Here is a 20,030-nt window from a genome sequence, read left to right as displayed (position 1 = left end):
AAACACTATACCTTTTTATTATTTTTTATGACAAACTGTACTCTAAACTTTACTGCAAATATAATTAATAAACTTTGTAAGTTTACACAGCATCTTAAATTTTAATGTCTTTGTAGACAAAATTTTTTACTAATGAATTTAATTGAGTAGGATTTTGTAACATTTAAGTAAAAAACTAAATGTGTTTGTTTTCAGAAATAAAGTGCATTCTAATTAATGCGGCCGACGCTAATTCGATGCCTAGCTAACTTGGCTGATTTCAGTCAAAATAAAATTTAACTAATCTAACTAAAAAATATTTTTTTAAATTCTTCTACTTTAATTTCTCTACTAAATGTTTAACTAATTGCAACTTTTGTAAGACAACTTAACCTTCAACTGTATCAAGTTTCTGATTTATTCTGTTTTATTTTTTAGCTTGTTGTAAAAGTTGCAATTAAATTAAATTGGTATAAAATTTAATGTGCTTTATTATATGCATTGCATAAAATATCTTAAAGGTAGCTTACAAGAAAAGAAAATTAAATCTTATCCTGCCATAATTACAAAACAAACCTACCCAGTATAGACGGGTTAGCGAGACACACTGTTCTTTTAATAACTTAACTAGCTTAATTTTTTTTGGTCAATTGAAAGTAACTGATAAAAAAATTTCAGACAGAAAATATGGTAGAAAATATTAGAGACTCGTTTTTAAAAAATCTTGATGATATTGATTGGATGGACTGTGAAACAAAAGCTAAGGCGGAAGAAAAAGCCAAAATCATTAAAAAAATGATTGCATATCCCGATTATATTGTTAATAACAAGGTTACATGCTCGTATTAGCTAAAGTTAAAAAGAGATAAACATAGTTTTGTTTAAAATAACTGTGTTTACAAATATTAGGGGTAGTAACTGTGGCGGCACTAGGTACATAAAATGGGAAAAAACAAACAACAAAAAGTATGAGTTGATGTAGCAACGGTTTTAAATAAATCTAAAACTTAAGCCTATCAACTTAAAACGATTAAACTATTATTTACATCAAACGTTGCATTTTTTAATTATAACCTTAAACCAAACAAAGTGATTAAAACCACCCCTTGCTAGTATATAAATAATCTTATGAAATTTTGTAACCCAGTAAACATTAGCTTTAGTAAATTATACTCCTAGTTCTAAGTTAATTTATATTAATATATTAATACTTATTTATTCTAAACTTTTCGTCTGTAAGAGCTCATCAGTACTTATAATAAAGTAAACATTTTGGTAAAATATAATTCTCCTATTAAAAAGTAGTGATCACTAATTAATTCTTCAACAATCAAACGTGTAATATCATATTAGTTTCAAAAGTAATGGTTGTGTACGTCGAAAAGTTCACGTATAAAAACACCTTTCAGGAGCAAATGGACCAATCATACCAAGGAATAGAAATAGAAGCTACTGAATATTTTTTAAACTCACAAAACTTGCAATTGTTATCAAACAAATGGTCTCTTTCAAAGTTAGACGATCCAGTTGATAAAGACGAGTAAGTTTTTTTAATAACAAACTTTCTTAATAGTAAATAATATCAATAATTTATATAATATTAATAGTAATAGCATAACAATAATAGTAACAGTAATAATAGGCCCGCTATCAGCCAAAATTGGCTATGCGCTTTGTGCTTATATATAAATAACTATGTACAGAATACACAACAGTAAAAGAACAATTACGAACTTAGTTATGCAACAAAATAATAAATAAAGCAAAAGAAACTTTTTTACTTCGGTTTTTTTGTGTCCAGCTTTCCCTTTCATTCAGTATTTTGTATATTTTAGATCGCCATTTGTCTTGGTCTTTTGCAAACGCCTCTCACTCGTCATTAATGACATTTAAACTCTTTAAGTTGTACTTACAGATGTCTTTTTAACATAGCGCTTGACGACCGCGCTTGCGTTTACCAACGATCAACTCTTTATACAGCAGAGACTTTGGGATTCGCTCGTCGCCTATCATTAAAACGTAATCGAGCCAACAAAGCTTGAGCTGACTGAGGTAGTTTTACATAGAAGTAAGACCAGATCGTCTAAATATTTTTTTTGCGTGTTATTTTTTGTTACCGTCCAATCAAGAGGATACGACGGTGGCATCGTAGGTGGAAGGTGTTGATTTTATTCTTCCGCTATCCAGCCTAGAAAACATTCACGTTTTGCTACTGTATAGCAGAGCACTGTATACCAAAGCTCAATAAACGTTAGTTTTGTTGTATTTCTCAAATCTTACTTATTCTAAACTTTATCAGTCGGACGAGCAAATACTAAACTACTTTCCGACAAATTACAAAAAATACTTTTAAATATACTTTGTTGGTTTATGTTGTTGTAGACCGTTTAAATATCGGTATATTAATAAAATCCAAACAAAATTATCGATGACAGCTGCAATTTTTTAATATAAAAATATTCGATCAGCTTAAAACTAATGCCGAACGGGACACAATTCAAAACAATTACTCACGAGCTTTCGTGTTTAATTAATGAAATTAAAAATTTAAAAATGGCTCCGATAAATGAGCTATTGTTTAAAAACTTATGTGTTTTTTTTGTCTTGTTTCCCATCTGACATTATTTTTAGCTTTAGCTGATTAAATTTATCTATAGGCGTATGACTTTAGTAAATCATTATTTTACTTTGAAATGAAATATTGATATGTACTAAACTTAATTATTATCAAAAATTTAAATCTAATGAATAATATTAAAATAAATTAGTTTGAAAAAATAATTGAAATATTTAACAATAAAGTTAGTTGTTATATTAAAAAAAAATGTTTTTTCATTGGTGATAACTTTTCGTATATGATAAGTATTGCTCTTAGTTTATCTTGAACAAATTGTATTTATTTTGATCAGTTTATGAAAAAATGGTGTTAGGAGCTAAAATCCTTAATAATATCCTTGGACAGTTTTAAAATATATCTTTGTTAAGACAAAAAAAAAACAACAAATCAATCTTTTCTAACTTTTTATTTGTCTATATATTTTTTGTAGTGCATATAAATTTCTTGATATTTAATTATTAATTAAATTATCTCGATAAGAGAAGATCTTAAGTGGTACAAGGAATAGTATAGTATAGCAGATTAAAACAACAATCGAAACAAAACTTGTTTTTTACTTATATAAACGAAAGAAACACAAAGATACATTATAGCTACATCACACTATACTAAAACTACAGTTAATCAAATGATCATAGAATACTAATAAGTATCTTATAACTTAATCAAGAAAGCATCTTAAATTTAACGTCTTTGAAATGCATCTTAAATTTAAGCACACCAACAACTGCCGAATGCTCTGCCGAATGCTCATAACTTTCAAAATGTTGTTTCTTTTATATCATAAACAAAGAAAACTTCTCTTTTCTTACGAATTCATTGAAAATAAAATAACTCCTAAAAATAAAAATGTTTGTTTTTGCAATACTGGAAACACGTTGTAGTCCTAGGCATGTGGTAGGAACTACCTTTAATTGGGGGAAGTCCCTTTTTTTGTGCTAAACGCTTAGCGCGTTTAGCTCTTAATGCTTTTACTGAATTTACTTTACTCATTAGGTTTAACTTAGTAATTGATAAGTATGTAATAAACTTATTATAAATAACTTCTTCAATGATGTGAATTTATTGAATATGTGATTTTAATGTAAATGAAAGTAGAAGTGATAAAGCAGCCAATATATTAGTAGAATAAAACTGCGAATATAAACACAACAAGTAAACACCAAATTCTTCAAACTAAAATGTCTTAATAATGTTTTCTTAAAGTGTCTGAATGTCACAATCTTAAATACGAAATAGGTCTTACTAATAATACTACTAATAATACAGAATCTTAATATGTGTCGTGCTTCATGCACAACGATAGCTAGACTAAGCACAATATAATACAGTAGTGCAAATAAAAATCAAGATGTTATAAAATGAAAACAATAAAAAAGTTCTTATAATCAATTAGTGTGCCTCTCGCACGGTCTTATGGCTTAACTGAGCGCAATAACAAACATTGTTAAAGTTTTATTGTGTTTTCATTTGATAAACAATCGTCTAACGCCCCCTGGCGGTCATTTAAAAACAACAAAAAATTCATTTTGGTTACAACGTCACGAAAACTGCGTAAAACAGTTTACAACATCCGATTTTGAATAAATTTATCGCGTGAATACTGCAACATTTTCTTTTGTTTTTATCTAAACTAACGTTATTTGCACGGATTTTAACGAACACAGACCTAGTTCTTTTCCCACCTAGTTAAACAAAAAACAATCAATGCTGCGGTTTAAAAAAAGAAATTAGTACTCATCCGAGAAACTGTATTACTTATTATCTCAAAATTACATAATTTACAAAAATTAAGTAAGAGATAAAAACCAACATGAGGACAAAGTAAAAATGATAGTCATTTAGTTGTCTTCTGGCTTCTTGTCCTTAGGCTTCTTATTCTCGGGCTTGTTGTCTTCGGGATTCTTGTACTCGGGCTTTTTGTCCGCGGGCTTCTTCTTCTCTGGTGGCTAATAGAGGCTATGAAACATCAATCTTGGATCATTGACAACGTCTTGTTCTTTTAAAAAACTTTTTGACTTTTTGTCTTCTAGCTGGTTTGTAGAATCAGTAAACACCACATCGATTTGCTTTGGAAACAATGACAGCATGAGTTTTTGATTGTGACGTCATAGAATAAACACAAAATCTTCATACTTTCTTTAGTTTATTGTGGTACTCATAAACAAAAAACTTTCAAAGTTTTATGCAGTAGCAAGGTGTTAGGTGTGCTTAAACGACAATCAATTATTTGCTTCAAACAACGTTCAAAAAGATACAAACGTAACATTTTTATTTAACAAACGACGATTGCTAAATTAAAGGGGAGTTTATTTTCGATTTCTTTCAAAGGGGAAATTTTAACACAATTCTATACTTGAAACGATTTTTTGTAAGTTTTTGTAAGCTATACTTATATCTAAACATAATTTTAATCTAAATATCATACATATAAGTAATGTTTCAGTTATAGAAGATTCTAAAAACTTTGTAGATGGATAAGCGGTCCAGCAATTGTAAATGCATTTTACTCCCCAACAAGAAATCAAATATTTTTCCCGGCAGGAATTCTTCAACCACCGTTTTATGATCAATATCAACCTACCGCCATGAACTACGGTGGAATTGGAATGGTTATTGGTCATGAGGTTGTCTAATTAAACGTAGTAAAATAAATATAGCTTTATTTAAGTTTTACTAAAAGTTGTTTATAAAAGCATGAATAACAAATTTAGTTTTTATCTAAACAGCATAATGTACTTTGGTCACAATCTCGTTCCCAAATGAAAACTTGTTTTCAAAACAGAGTCGTTATAGATGAGGTATCCCTAAACCTAGCTGCTGTAAAATATACACTTTTTTCAAACTAATTTGTCAAGAATAAAATCACATTGTAATCTATATATTAAAAACTAGATCAAAAATTAAATCAACTTTAAACAGTACAAAAAAGTTTAAGTTCATTTTTGACCTTTTCATGAATTTTTTAAACTTTTGCACATAACTTAAAAGAAAAAAGTTTTATTAGGCATGTATAAGTTTAGATAAAGTTTTTTTATATTAAACACTCAAAAAAAAATTTATTTTTTCTCCTGTAGTTTAAAGTTTATTGAACCACAAAAAAATAAGCTAAAAATGTTTGGTCCTAGGATGTGGTGCACAAAAACCCTTTTGTTTATCGAGTCGCACACCACGGAAACCTTTTAAAGTCTTGTATATGTTTATAAGTTTAAAAAAGAGTTTGAAGCTTTTTAGGATTTGCTAAAGTAGGAAGCCCATAAGTTTACTTAAACAAAATTTTTGACCTTTTTATGGGTTTCCTTTTATGAATAAAATTCAAACAAACACCCAAAAAAAATTAAATTCATATTTTGTCTTTTCACGCATATTTTAAACTGTTGTACTTAAATTAATAAGAAAATGTTTTATTTGACATATACAAGTTGAAAAGTAAGTAAGTTTTCATTTAACCAAAAAAAAAACATAATATTGTTTTTCTGTATAGTATTATAAAGGTATAATATACAAGCCAATGAGGAGGACGGGGTCAAGTACTTTATGTATGTTCATGCTTCAGATAACTTAAAAAAGAAAATCAAGGAATGTTTGGGCCTAAGATATGATGGGTTTCTAAGGCCAACTGAGGCAATATGTAATTTTGAAGAGCAGAGGGTCTTAGAAAATGCTACAAATTTTGATTATGATACTCATTACAAACAAAACAATAGACAAACAAAACAGTAGATTTGTCTAATAAACAAAAACTTTAAGATCACAATCCACATAGAAGGAAACGTTTCTGCAACTATGAACACAATCGTAGCCAAAAGTATTTTGGGTAAGGGTATAACCAGCAGGAAAATTACGACCAAAACACTCTTGGCCACAAACATGCTAATTTTGGATATAGCGCAGACTACAGTGCTGAAGTTGCAACTTGTCCAATGACTCCGTTAGGACAACAACCTAACCAAAAAATGAGCTCCCGTCCTTCACACAGTAAAGAGGAGTTGAGGATGGGTTAGAAAACCTCTTACAAAGCTTTATTTTGTCTGTCTAACTAACTTTAGTTCCAACTAACGTCACAAGTAATTTTACTATAAAGCAGTCAAAAGTACCTAAGCAAAAAACTTATGTTCCAAGAAAACCTATAGCCTTTAGATTGACTGATCAAGTCAAATGGTTTCATGTTCGCAAAGGCTTTGGTTTCATCCATAATAAACTTAGACAGTGATGTTTTTATCCATTGTAGTGCCATAGTCAAAAATAATCCTCAGAAATTTAGAAGTCAGTTGCCAATGGGGAGGTTGTTTAGTTTGATACTGTCGTGGGTAGTAAAAACTTACCAGAGGCTGATAATATTTCAGGTCCAAACAATAAACCTGCTCGGGGTTCACGGTATGCTGCGGATAATATACAATACCATAACAAGAGTTTAAAATTACAGTAACAGCCTCTGCGAATAGTTACATGAATAACAGTTGCAACAAATTAAGCAACCAGCAGCAGCGAAACAGAAGACCAAATAGCTACACAAAGTACTAAAATTTCGATTCAAGCCCACAATTTACAACAAAGGATCTTAGAAGCTATAAGCAAAGCTTTGATTATAACCAGCCTCGAAATTTTTCTTAAAAAGCAAGCGAATCGAGTTACGAGTCAGAAAAAAGTATGATTTTCAGAACAATTAAGGACAAGGGAACGTAAAAGCTTATATTCCAAGGGTTGCATCATGTAGGGAGGTTGATAAATATAGTCTGAGAGAACGATAATAATGATAAGTTACGTCGAAGCTTCTAGTTTTGATAAATTCTAGCGTTGATTCGGCGTGTATGTTGTAGTCTGATGAATTCTAGAGTTATTAATATTTAGGAGTAGTTTAGGATATAACAACTGGTAAAATTCTATTTTTATGGTTTTTGTTTTTGTTTTTATGTTATTGATGTATTCTTTTCTTTTTTAAAAATCTTAGTCCATGACTCTTAGTATTTGCAATTGCAAGTAAAAATGTTATTTACTAAGACTATACGTATAAAAGATTTTTATTGCTTTTTAATTTATTTTATATTTTGAGTGTAATTTACAGTTTTTAATTTTTTACTTAGAAAAAAACAATTATGCAACTGATTTGAGTTGTCAGTGGTGAACACTTGTGATATCACCACTGTCGGAGTGTTGTCAGTTGGCGAGTTGCAGACGGGCAAGCTGTTTCAGTCGCAAGGGATTAGAAGTTGAGGAAGAAGCAGTTTGATGAGCTACATCAGTGGAGAAGGGATCTAAGAGAACCAGAGCATTTTATTTGATTTTTTCCTGTTTACTCTTGACTGAAGGCTAACTATTGAAGCCTGGCCAAAAACGCTAAAAAAGGCATTTCAACGAAGGAAAATGAAATGGGAATTGCGATCTATCTCTGCTTAATAAATAAGTGTTTACAGTAACTTTAAGTAAAGCATTAGGAAACACTGTTTAAATTTAAATATGGAGTTGTTATGAACATAGCATAACAACAAAATTTCTGCATAAAAGCAACGGGCTGTAGCAACGGACAGATGACAACGTGTAACTTGGAAGACTTGCTAAACTTCTTCTAGTTTTTGAAGACTGATGCTTCTCTCTGAACTCTAGCTTGAATTAGATAAGCAGTTGACTTTTATTATTTATATTAATTTCATTTTTATTTTAAAAAGAAATGTAATAACGTTTTAAATAAATTATCTTTTTAAGCTGATATTTTTATACATTTTTATAATTTTAATACGTTTTTTGCTCACTATGTTTTGATTGAACTTTTTATATTAAACTTTTCTTGTTGTGTTATCAGTTGTTATTGTTATCTAAGTTATCATTACATTATCCAACAGTCATATTTTGAGTTAAATGAATAAACCTCCAAAAAAGAGTTAAAAAATAAAAAATAAGCGTTTTTTGAGTGATTGAGACTTAACTGGTCTTGCAGACACTGGGGTACCAGTGCATGCGGACTTCACTAGGAAACCCATAAAAAGACCAACCACTAAAGTTGTTAAATTTCAAGTATGAAACAACGTTAAAGCTTCAAAAGTAAACGAAATGTTTAAGTATAAAAGATCACAGTACACCAAGTTTATGTTGCTTTGCACATCCTATGACTCCCAAGACGCCACTTGTGTATACCTATTATGTTTTTGTTTAAAATAAATACTACAAGTTTATAACTTTGTTGTGAAAATAAGTTAGTTTGATTTTATGTATATAATACTCGTTATATCAAGTTAAAATAATTAAATAAAGTTAAAACTATTCAACATAAGATTTAAACATCGACAAAAAATATTTCAATAATATAAAAACTTATTCGACAGATTACACATGGTTTTGATAATAGTGGTTCTAACTATGATGGCATGGGAAATCTTAAAGACTGGTGGTCAAAAGACAGTCGTTCTGGTTTTGATAAAGAAGCTGCTAAAATGGCTCAACAGTACTCTAGCTTTTATTGGGATGCAGCAGGTGACAACATGAGTTTGAAAAAAAAATCAAATTATATTAGTTTGTCAGTATTTATTCTTAAAAAAAATTATTATTGTTTATTTATTCTTTAATGTATCCTAATGACTATTTTGTACATAATTTTTTTTCATTCTAAATGTCTAGTTATAAACTTATTTGTAATTAAACGTTTAGTATAGAAATTTAAGTTATCTTTTTCATTAACAAAGTAATCCCGAACAGTTTTAAAAAGAAACCCTTTTAGCGTATAAAAATTTGTATCTAACGTTTATTAACTTTTTTGTGAGTTTATCCCGTTACAAAGATGTTTAAGGGGGTAATAGGTACTATTAAAGTAGATTAGTACAACAAGCAAAACAACACTTATATTTTATTTACATAAACTAAACAACACAAAGATACAATTACATCACTCTATATGAGAACCAAAGTTAAACACACATGAAAACATTAGTTCTTAAATCTAACGTGTTTAAAATGCATCTTAACTTAAAGCACACTAAAAACCTGCAGAATGCTCTGTCGAAACTGCTTTTATATGCATTAGAAAACGCATTAATTCTCTCAAATAAATAATTTTATTGTGGGAAAGCTTATCAAAATGCATTATTTTTACAAAATATTCCCACGCCCTAAAATCATAAAACATTTATTACTTATGATTCCCATTTTAAATAGATTATTTTTAAGAGTTCCTACACCATCGGTACAAGTTGTTTATTATCATAAACTTTATATCATATGCTTTAGTTTTTAGAAAACAAATAAAGAGATCTCAACTGCTAGAGGAGAAATAATATATTTATTCTTTCAAGACTTTATTATACAAACTATTTGTTAACTATTATGCATAGTTTGCATAATAAAGTCTCGAAAGAATAAATATATAAAAATCTTTATTATGATCTATTAGCATGTTATCTTAGATTTATCTACTGAAACTATGCACGATTTGTTTCTATGTAAACAGTTGTAACACAAAAAAACATATTTTAACTAAACAAAGAAAAGTACTGTGGAAATGGTTGTTATTATTGTTTGTTCAAACGAACTTGATTCTTTATGGATCTGTATTTACAAACAATTAGCTCGTAATTTTTGAATTTTTATTAGAAATATATACAGACATGTCATATATATGTGATATAAAGATAAGGCTTTAAAAGAATATTTACTAATTAAATTGTTTTATTTAAAAGACTAATTAGCTGTTTAAATTCAGCAAATAGATTTTCTGTCATTAGTTATGATCACTATCACATAATTAAAGTGTTAGTGTCATTTTTTAGTTGTAGCGTCAGTTAGCATGCTTCGGTGTTTTCTTTTATAATATTCATATTTTAACCTCGTGCGTGTTTACAAAATGACGTACTTGATTTTTTTATATCGCTTTTAATTGAGTTTTACGTCTGCTTAAAACAAATTTTGGCTTTTTTATTTTTCATTTATAAGTAAAAAGTAAACTTATATTTGAGATTTCTTAAAAAAACTTGTTCGACTTCTTCGGATAGTCCCTTAAAGTTTTAAATTCAAACTTGATAAAACGCTATTGTTACTTAAAATTCTTCTATTTTGTCTATAAAGCAAAAAACAAAATTTTTATCAATTTAACTAGGTTAAAAGAAATTGCAATATATATTTAATATACTTAAAAATCCTTAGATTATTGACAATCAAAAGGATATTTTAAGCATTTTATACATAAGTAATGAAAAATAATTATTCGTCTAAATGTAAATTAATTTTTATTTTTGACATTAAGATAAATTAAAATATAAAGTTTTAAGTACATCAACACCTGCAAAACAATAATTTAATAAAGCATACTTATACTATAATCCTATGTCTATTAATAATATAAATCTACATTGTTTTATGTTGATAATGTATCTCGCTTGGGATTAATTATATGAATTTGATTAGTGGAACATGAAGTCTCTCCAGCTGTTTTCATAGGCGTGGTGTGCTTAGTTGCCATCTTACACAAACTAGACGCTCAACTCACTATTCACATTAAATACTACCCTATTGGTAAAAGTACTATTATATTAGTTGTTACTTTAGTGCTTAGTTGTTGGATACTATCTAGAGTACAAGTTCTAAGATAAAATATGCTAACTATCAATGATCTATTTGACCAATGTCTGAAAAAGCTATAAAAAAACTATAACAACAATAAGCACTTCACTTCAATTAACTCTAAGTATTGAAATGACACAAAACAATTAATCTTGTGTACATACAAGAACAGCTAAGTCAGTGGTGAGATCGTTGTTTAACTGCTTCTTAATCTCGTAAACTCGTTCTGAAATCAGAGCACTCATTTAAAAGTATAAAACAACTTAAGACCAACATAGGTAAACAAACTAAATACAATCAAACAAAAAAGTTATTAGATATACTTCTTAGAGATTGTAACAAAAAAAAAGAAAATGATTAAATACTAAAAATATCAAAATATTATTTTATTTCTCTAAATTATTAACCACATAAAGCATTTTTTAATGAAAAATAAAGGTTTTTGTTATGTTTTTTAAATAATTGATAGCTAATTTTTGCATATGGTCGTTTTAAATGTTACAGAAAAAGTCCAGTGATCATATTGTGTCGTGTTTTTAAACTTACAACTGTTGTGTATTTTTAAGAACATAATAACGTTTTTTTATAACTTCTTTGTAGTTATATGCATTAAAATAATATTTTTTATACTATGTAATACATAACATACACTGTACGAACTGTTTTAACGCTATTATAAAAGTTGTACTTACATAACAATTGTAACAGCTCAATACTTTCAGATTATTGTATAACACTTTTTTGACTTAACAAATTTAAAGATATAGATTTTATTGTGGTAGAGCTTTTTTTTATTATTTATGTATTTATGTAAACATTGCTGTATTTATGTTAAATTAATATATTAAATAAACAGTTGTTATAAACCTAATGTCTACAAATGTTTAACATGTTAAATAAATAAAATTTAAAACGAAATGCGCTATTATAAAACAGTTAGACGGAAACTTAACTTTAGGAGAGAATATTGCTGACAATGGTGGTATCAGAGAATCTTTTTTGGTAAGTTTCAATTCTAATTTTTTTTAGCTAAATGCTATTTAATAAACAAAAGTTTTCGATTGTTTGTTTCATCATTCATTTTACATAAATACTGATTACTCATAATTTTTACGTTCATAATCAATATATATCATAGTTTAAACAACTTTATAGGCTTTTCAAAAATGGAAAAAAGAAAACCCAGGAATAATAGACATAAAGCTACCTGGGCTACAAAGTTTTAGTGAAGAGCAACTTTTTTTTCTAGGATTTGCTCAGGTTTTGTAATTTTTAATTTTATTAAAGTGCTGCCATATGCAAGACAACTGCTAAAATAATGATGATTTTTAGAAATTGAAGTATCTAATATTATTTTAGTTGTCTATAACTCAAAAATGTAACTAAAATTTAAACGAATAAAATATATTAAATAACGAAACAGTAAATCATGCAGAAATTTTGAAAAATAAACTTGAAAAAAAAAATAATGGAAACTTTTAATAAAAGGATTTTTTTCAAAAATTTAACACCAATATTTGTTTAAGTTTCAAAAAGCCTTTAATTAGTAAATACGTTTATTTAAAAAAAAGGACAAACTTTAACGATGTTCTTTATTACCCTAAAAATCAAACGTTTTCAAAAAAAAAAATTTCCGACTGAAATGTTGTCTAAGGAAAACAATAAAACATTTCCGCGAAATCTTGGAACGTTAATGTTAAAAGCTTAAAATAAGATATAAGCTCTTTTTACTTTTGAGATTTACAGAATTTTGAGTTTCGTAAAAAAAAAAAACTTATAGGTTGTACGTGATTATAAAGCTACTTATAATTTTATTAGAGGAAACAACTTCAACATATTAAATACAAAAATTTTTTTTAATAACAATGGTCGAAAATGTATAAACAAATATCAACAAGCATAACTTTAGCGCATTTTATGTTTTATAAAGCAAGCAGTAATAATATTAGAAAGTTTTTGACATATTATTGAAAAAATTGACAGTTTTTTTATAATGCTGTTAATACACTCTCTTGTTTGAATTACGAATTGAGTTTTGTTTTTTAAGATTGAGTGGTGTTTAAGTTGTTATTTAAAGCTAAAAAACGTTGTACTTATATTAGTGTATATAATTAAAGCTGCTTAGAATAGTTCTAAAAAAAGACAATTTTGATAATAAGCTAATTCAGCCAAACGATCAGATCATACTATTTGTTAAACAAAAATAATTTAAAAACCTTAATAAAAACTTTTAAATATCTCCATTTACTAAACTTCTGAAAAATAGCTAGGTAAATAGGGTAAGACAGCACATATAACTCAAATTATTATATAATATTATTATTAAGAGATTTAAATATAGTTAAATAACTGGATAATTGTTTGCAAAACTTAGAACATTTTGTCTTACTTATGACTAAATAAAACGCGTTGATTACTACATTTTTTGCTTGTCTGTTTTAAAATTATTAAAGGTGTTGTAACTAAAAGTTTTTTAACATAACTAATTTAATTTATTGTTTGATCTATTTGATCGGATAATGTTTACTTTTATTTTAGACAATCGAAATACGAAAATTGTTATATTTAAGTTTGTTGTAAACCCGGGTTCTACTCAAATAGATAATTAGTTGCAAACAATTGTTGTATAAATACTTCTAACATTTTAAGAAGTGTTTTGTAACTAATAATCCATTTACGAGAAATACAGTGTTACAATAAATTCTAAACTACAAAATCTTGTATACTCTCTCCTTACATTTAAAGTGAAAATTTATTGATTTAAAACAACAAATGTGAAGAAATCCAAGTATATGTATTCTATTTACTAACATTTATCATGTAGTAGACTTAAACTTATCTAGTCGGATCTTTCAACTCAATTTTTCATTAAACTTTATAATATTTTAGTACGTTTAGAAACAAAATAGCAAATGTCTCAAGAAACTTTAAACTTTAGTTTAGATTTATATGTAGGGGCTTCCCATTACATCCTTATCTATCCCTGAAAAAAAAAAAGTTTGGACTTTTTACTAAAAAGGTTTTTAAGTTTTAAATCCTTTAAACTTTTTTTTTTCTAATTTGTTTGTGTTTTTTAATAATTTTATATACTAGGTACATAACAGGTAAATAACACTATCTAAAGTTTTTTGTGGAAATTTATACAAACTTCGCTACTGATCTTTAGAATCTAACAGTAGAAAAAGAACATAAAATTATGAATAGTTTTTCACTAAAAACAAAAAAAAAAAGTTATCAATAAGAGTAATAAATAACCAAGGTAAAGCAACCATTAAATTAAACTTAAATACTATTAAAGTAAAAAAAAACGGTTAATTTTTATAAATAAAGACACTTTGTTATAAAATTATTTTTATTTTAATAGAGATAGCTTCTAACTTCAAAAACACTATTACAATGATTAATAATTTATAATCTAGATATCTGATAATTCTTAGTACAATCTTTATTATTTATTAAATGTTCTACAGTTGAGGATCATTTAGCAGCGTTTTTGGTAGCTATTGTCTCAATTTCAGATTCTTATTATAAAAATTTTAACACGCATGCAGGTAAATGTTCCTAATGGTCCTAGCATTGAAATGTCTCGAAGTTTGTCCGATATAGCTTCTTTCACAGAAGCAATTGAGTTTATAAACTATACAACATTTGTTTAAATCTGGTATCGGAATTTTCAACTGCATTTTCAATACTGCTTTCTAAACAAATATAGTTCTCGAATTTACTTGATTGTACGTTGTCTATTTTTTTTCCAAGAGTTTACTAAACAATAACATAAAACCTATGGATGTAGTTACCTTAAATATAAACTTTGCTTATACTAAATGGTTGTATTCATGTACTCTATGTAAAACTAGATATGACAATGAATGAACATGTTGTTTTAAAGAACAATTACGAACACTAAGAAACATATAAAAAACATCATACTTTAGAATCTACTTTAAATGTGGTCAAAATTTTACAAACGAATCAATGTAACAGAACTGTACTTTAAGAATGTATTAAACAAAATAATATTCAACTCTTTAGGATTTTAATAGAAACTAATTTAAAAAGTAATAATGTTAAAAAACACTTTTAACAACTCAAGAAAACAATATAAGTATATATTCAACATAAATAACATGTTTACTGCAGCAGGCTGTGGCTAGAATCTCCCACTGCTTTCTGTGGCTGGTTTGTATAGCAGCGTTCTTAATTTTTTGCAACATTACATCAGTAATTTCTTGTCTGCACTTTATTTTCTCCTTTTGTTAACTGTATTTAAACTTGCATCAGTATAAAATTTGACCTTGCGAGCTTTCTCTTAACCTCTAAAATGATCAACGATTTTAGTTTAAACTTCCAATCAAATCTAAACAGTAATCAAGTGCAACTTAATATCCTGTTACAAACTTTTTTTTTTTTTATAATATGGCCTTTTTAGCAGCAATTAATATTTTGACTCGTCCTATGAAACTTTAAACTGCTGTACAAGACTTCTTCTGCGTTATTTTGTCACAAACTTTAACAAAAGACAATTTTAAGCACTAGACAGTTGTGTGTCGTGTACGACACGCTTCAGTTTTCAACAGGGACCAAACACTGAAGTCTAATAGGTTGAGATCGGGCAAAGAGGGAGGCAACGATTCCTTGCTCGAAAACCGTAAAAATATTGTCTCTGCATCAAGCTCGGATTTTGTTGAAGGTGTGAGAAGGAAAACCGCAGTGTTTGAGGGTAATTTAGTTGGTGTACATATTTATCCTGCTTCAAAAAAATCAGTTTACATTTTAAAAGTTTTGGCATTTCAGCCTAAACCATGACAGATGCTGGCAATAAATAAACAATTAACATGTTTTCAGAAATTTCCTCCGAGTGTCGGGCCAACACTTTGTCGTTTTGTGAATTGAACTTTGCCTCTATTGAACTATTTTATTGTCTCAGATATTAATTTCACTCTTCTGTATGGCAGATTTCAGTAAACTCCAAAAAAGATCAGCTTTTTTACGTTTTTAACGCTTCTTGTTGACGCATTTTAAGTTTCAAAGGAGTAAGCTTGAATAAGTTTTCCTCATTTACTTTTAAGGCCATAAGTGTGAATCACTTTTTTTTTTAATTTGATCTTATTTTGCAAACTTTTAACTATGTTACAAGTTGCTTTTTAAAGATTTTTGATACTCAAACTAATTTTTGAAATATAGCCTGTTAAAGTCGGAGAGTACATTAGGTTCCTCATGGGATGCGCAAACTAAAAAGGCGAAAAAAGACTTGTTCACTAAAAATCTATCTCCTCCTCAGTTTTTTAAGATAAATGACTCAAACTTTTAGTTTTTTTTATTGTGCAAGTTTTAAACAACTTAACAATTTTTTTGTTAATTAAAGTTACATTTTAGTGTGCTATATTTCTTTAATTTAAACTAACGATTTTTAAGAGGTTAAAAATTAAACACATATTTTTATACCAAAACAATATTAACTCAAATAAAGTACTATTGATTTAATTGATAAAAAAATCTTAGTTCAAGTTAATCTTTCAGATTTTTACACTGTGTATAATTAGTGTAAATTACTAATTCGTTTAAAGTTTTTTTTTTTTTGAATGCCTTAATAAAAATAGGTCTTAGTTATATTTTGTTTTTACAAAGTTTTTTTCATGGTGAGTCTTTGCTAAAAGCGCTATAACTTTACTTTTTATTATCAGAATGTTTTGTTCATGTTTTTATAGTATTCAAAATATAAGCTTTAAGTAATCATATAGTACTTTCATTTTTTTGTTCTTTATTTTATAAATAAAATATCCAAGTCAGCTTTACTCAAAACCTTTATTAAATAAGTTTTTTAATCTCTAAGTTTTTTATTTGTAAAATGTTGAAAGAGTTCTACAGCAGACAGTGTTTAAATTGAGACAGAGGGATAATATTAAGAGTTGCTATATATACGTAGTTTCTTATACTTAGTATTAGGTATAAAATTAAAAAACAAGTTTGTAAATGTATATAAAAACAAAACTTTATTTCAGGTTTGGTGTGGAAAATATACAAAAGCAAAAGCGGTTCAGTTACTAAAAACAGATCCACATAGTCCTGGGGAGTTCAGGTTAAAGCTAAAGTTAAATTCTTAAGAATTGGTTTAAACAAAAGATCAAAGTTTTAAACAGGGTTGTAGTTTTGTCTCGGAAGTTTAGTTAATGTTTACAGTAGTAAATACTATTGTATATATCACTAAAAAAATATTAGTATTTACCAAATAGTTAGTGATAAATTAAGTTTGATACTTTTAAAAAATTAAAAAAAAGTTTTGTGTTAAGTTAAATGCATAGTTTAAACTTAAATTCTCATACTTAAGTCGGTTAAGGTTGGTAAACTATGGCTAGCAGGCCAGATCCTACCCTTCAATCAGAAATCTCTGGCCGGCAAATAATCGTTTTTAAGTTGTACAAAGCAAACTTAAACTATATAATTTTTTAATTAAGTTATAAAAACTAGTTTTTTGATCAAATGTGAGTATGAAAATGCGATGTCTTAATATTGAACATTCGGGTAGGTGTCAAATTTGTACGAGTGGATAAAATTGCACGAGGGGACTAAATTGCAAGGAGATATTTTTGCACGAAGACACTTTTGCACGAGAGGGGACATTTTTGCACGAGCAGACAATTTTGAGTGGAAACATTTTTGCACGGGTTGATTTTTTATTTATCTTAGTTTTTTAATAATTTTATTAATTTTTTGAATTTACTAATTTAGTTTATTTATTTATTTTATTCTATAACCACTGTTACTCCTGACTCTTACCCTCGGTCAGTAACTTCTTTTTAATTAATCAATTTTCTATCTTTTATATTTATTTATTTTTACTGTAACTATTACCCTTAACCCTTACTCCCGGTCCGTAGCTTTTTTTTTAATTAATTCAATTTTGTTTCTTAATTTTTCTAGTTTTTTTTAATGATAATATTTCTTAGTTACTTTTAATTTTTTTATTTTTACTATCATTAATACCCCTAACCCTTACCCTCGGTCAGTAACTTTTTTTTGTCTTTTTATTAATTTATCTTTTAGCTTTTTTTCTGTTTTTTATATATACATTTTAGTTTTTTTTTTACTATCGTGAAAAAATGACCTTCCGTGCAAAATTATCCTTGTTGAAAATTGTCTTCGTGAAGTTTAATCCCCTCGTGCAATTTTGTCTTCGTGAAATTTTGACCCGTTCCCTGAACATTCATGTTTTCAAATATAAATTAAGAAAATAACTACTATCTGCAAATATATATTAAATTTATCTTGTTTACATTAAGACCATTCGACCCCTGACTCAGTAAAATTTGAATCATACTTGGATGATAAAGTTAAACTACTTACTTAATTTTTTAATAATAATTTTTTTTTCTTTCTAAATTTCCGTACTTTTTTAGTAGTGTTAATAACAGCCGATAAGATATGTTATTTATAAAAAAAGTAAAGATTATTGATATCTTTTTAAACATCATATACAAAAATGAAACATTGTTTAGTATTAATGATAAATTTTTGTTGTTTAAGCAGGGTAAAAATACCCGGATTAAATTATGAAGAGTTTGGCAAAGCATACAATTGTACACAAGGAGAAGACAAAATGTATCCTGAAGCAAAAGATACTACAAGAGTGTGGTAGAAAAAAAACAGCTATTAATTTTAGTTTTCTGAAAGTTATTTTAAAGATAAAAAAAAAAGAATTTAATAATGAAATAAAATATTTGATTTAAAATGTAACATAATCTCGTTAACTTAAGTATAAAAACACAATTTATTTTACAATGTTTACTTTGTTACAAGCTACGTAAAACAAACGGAACCTGTTTGCAAATATAAAACTGTATGTATGACAAGAAATTACTTAAACTTATAGTTTTATAGTAACACTTAAAAAATATATACATTGTTACAAATTTTAAACTTAACATTCATAAAAAAAAAACCTTTAAAAATATAAATTCTCAAAAATAATTATATTTCTAGATTAAAATTTATAAACAAAAATATTAAACTATAAAGTTTTTGTATGAGATAAAGTCTATTTTAATTTTTATACCAGGGCTTCCCAAACTTTTTTTCACAAGGCCCTCTTTAAAGAAATTAAAAAAAGCTATGCCCCCCTCCGACAAGACTTCTCTATAAACTACCCTTAAACACACCTAAGACCTTTTTTCTTCTCTTCACCATCAACTCCAGAATATCTAGTATAAGTTTCAAACTATGGCCTCATAGCCTCCTGTGGCCTCTTGAAGTTTTTCAAGTTTTTAGTAAAAAATAAGTTTAGTCTCGTTTAAAAACTACATTTGTAAAAATAATATTAATGAATTTTATTAATTTTGCACAAAAAAAATCTAGTTTAGTTTTTGAAATTATACTCCACACATTTTGAGATTTTCTAAAATCTAAAACTACTACTTTTAAATCTAACAATATTAACTATTTTATCTGTCACAAAAACATGAGAATTTGAAACATGCTTTGTTTAAATTTAGAATTAAAAAAAAACAATTTTAATCAGTTTCACGAGTTCGTCAGAAAATCACAAAACTGCTGCGTTTCCTGTTTGTAGCAAGCCAGCCTGCGATGGGCGTCGCTCAGTCTTCTCGAGTTTCGCATGTGGCGCACACTGCTGTCACGATCGCCCATGGTGACGCGAACCATGGACGCCAGCATTTCCATGACATGGAGCGGACGTGCTTGGAAGTGCTTGGACGCCCTGTAGCTGGCGAGAAATTTTTCTTCGATATTGTAAAGGTGAAGTTGGGACGCGAAGCGAGCCGCCAACACTGTGACGTTGTTAGTGACGTTTCTCAATTCTGATGGCTTCCACTTTTGTCCGTCCCCATAAACAAACATGATCACGCAGACCAAGTTTGCAAACATTTTTTGC

At 27.7% G+C, this 20,030-nt stretch overlaps 1 protein-coding gene across 1 annotated transcript in view; it reads left to right on the top strand.

Moving 5' to 3' along the window:
- LOC145836692 (membrane metallo-endopeptidase-like 1) overlaps window positions 1-18,779 on the top strand; it is a 32,818-nt gene extending 14,039 nt beyond the window's left edge. Inside the window, exons 11-18 of the mRNA XM_082944474.1 lie at window positions 658-810; window positions 1,389-1,519; window positions 5,070-5,223; window positions 8,917-9,076; window positions 12,084-12,145; window positions 12,299-12,403; window positions 17,146-17,222; window positions 18,671-18,779. Of these exons, the coding sequence (XP_082800600.1) occupies window positions 658-810; window positions 1,389-1,519; window positions 5,070-5,223; window positions 8,917-9,076; window positions 12,084-12,145; window positions 12,299-12,403; window positions 17,146-17,222; window positions 18,671-18,779 (951 nt within the window). The remainder of the gene's footprint in view (window positions 1-657; window positions 811-1,388; window positions 1,520-5,069; window positions 5,224-8,916; window positions 9,077-12,083; window positions 12,146-12,298; window positions 12,404-17,145; window positions 17,223-18,670) is intronic.
- The last annotated feature ends 1,251 nt before the right edge of the window (window positions 18,780-20,030 follow it).

This window comes from Thalia democratica, chromosome 5 (genome assembly GCF_965202585.1).
Source record: "Thalia democratica chromosome 5, ktThaDemo2.hap1.1, whole genome shotgun sequence".
Taxonomy (NCBI): domain Eukaryota; kingdom Metazoa; phylum Chordata; class Thaliacea; order Salpida; family Salpidae; genus Thalia; species Thalia democratica.
The sequence above is the reverse complement of the archived record's forward strand: the minus strand, read 5'-3'. Positions and strand labels throughout refer to the sequence as shown.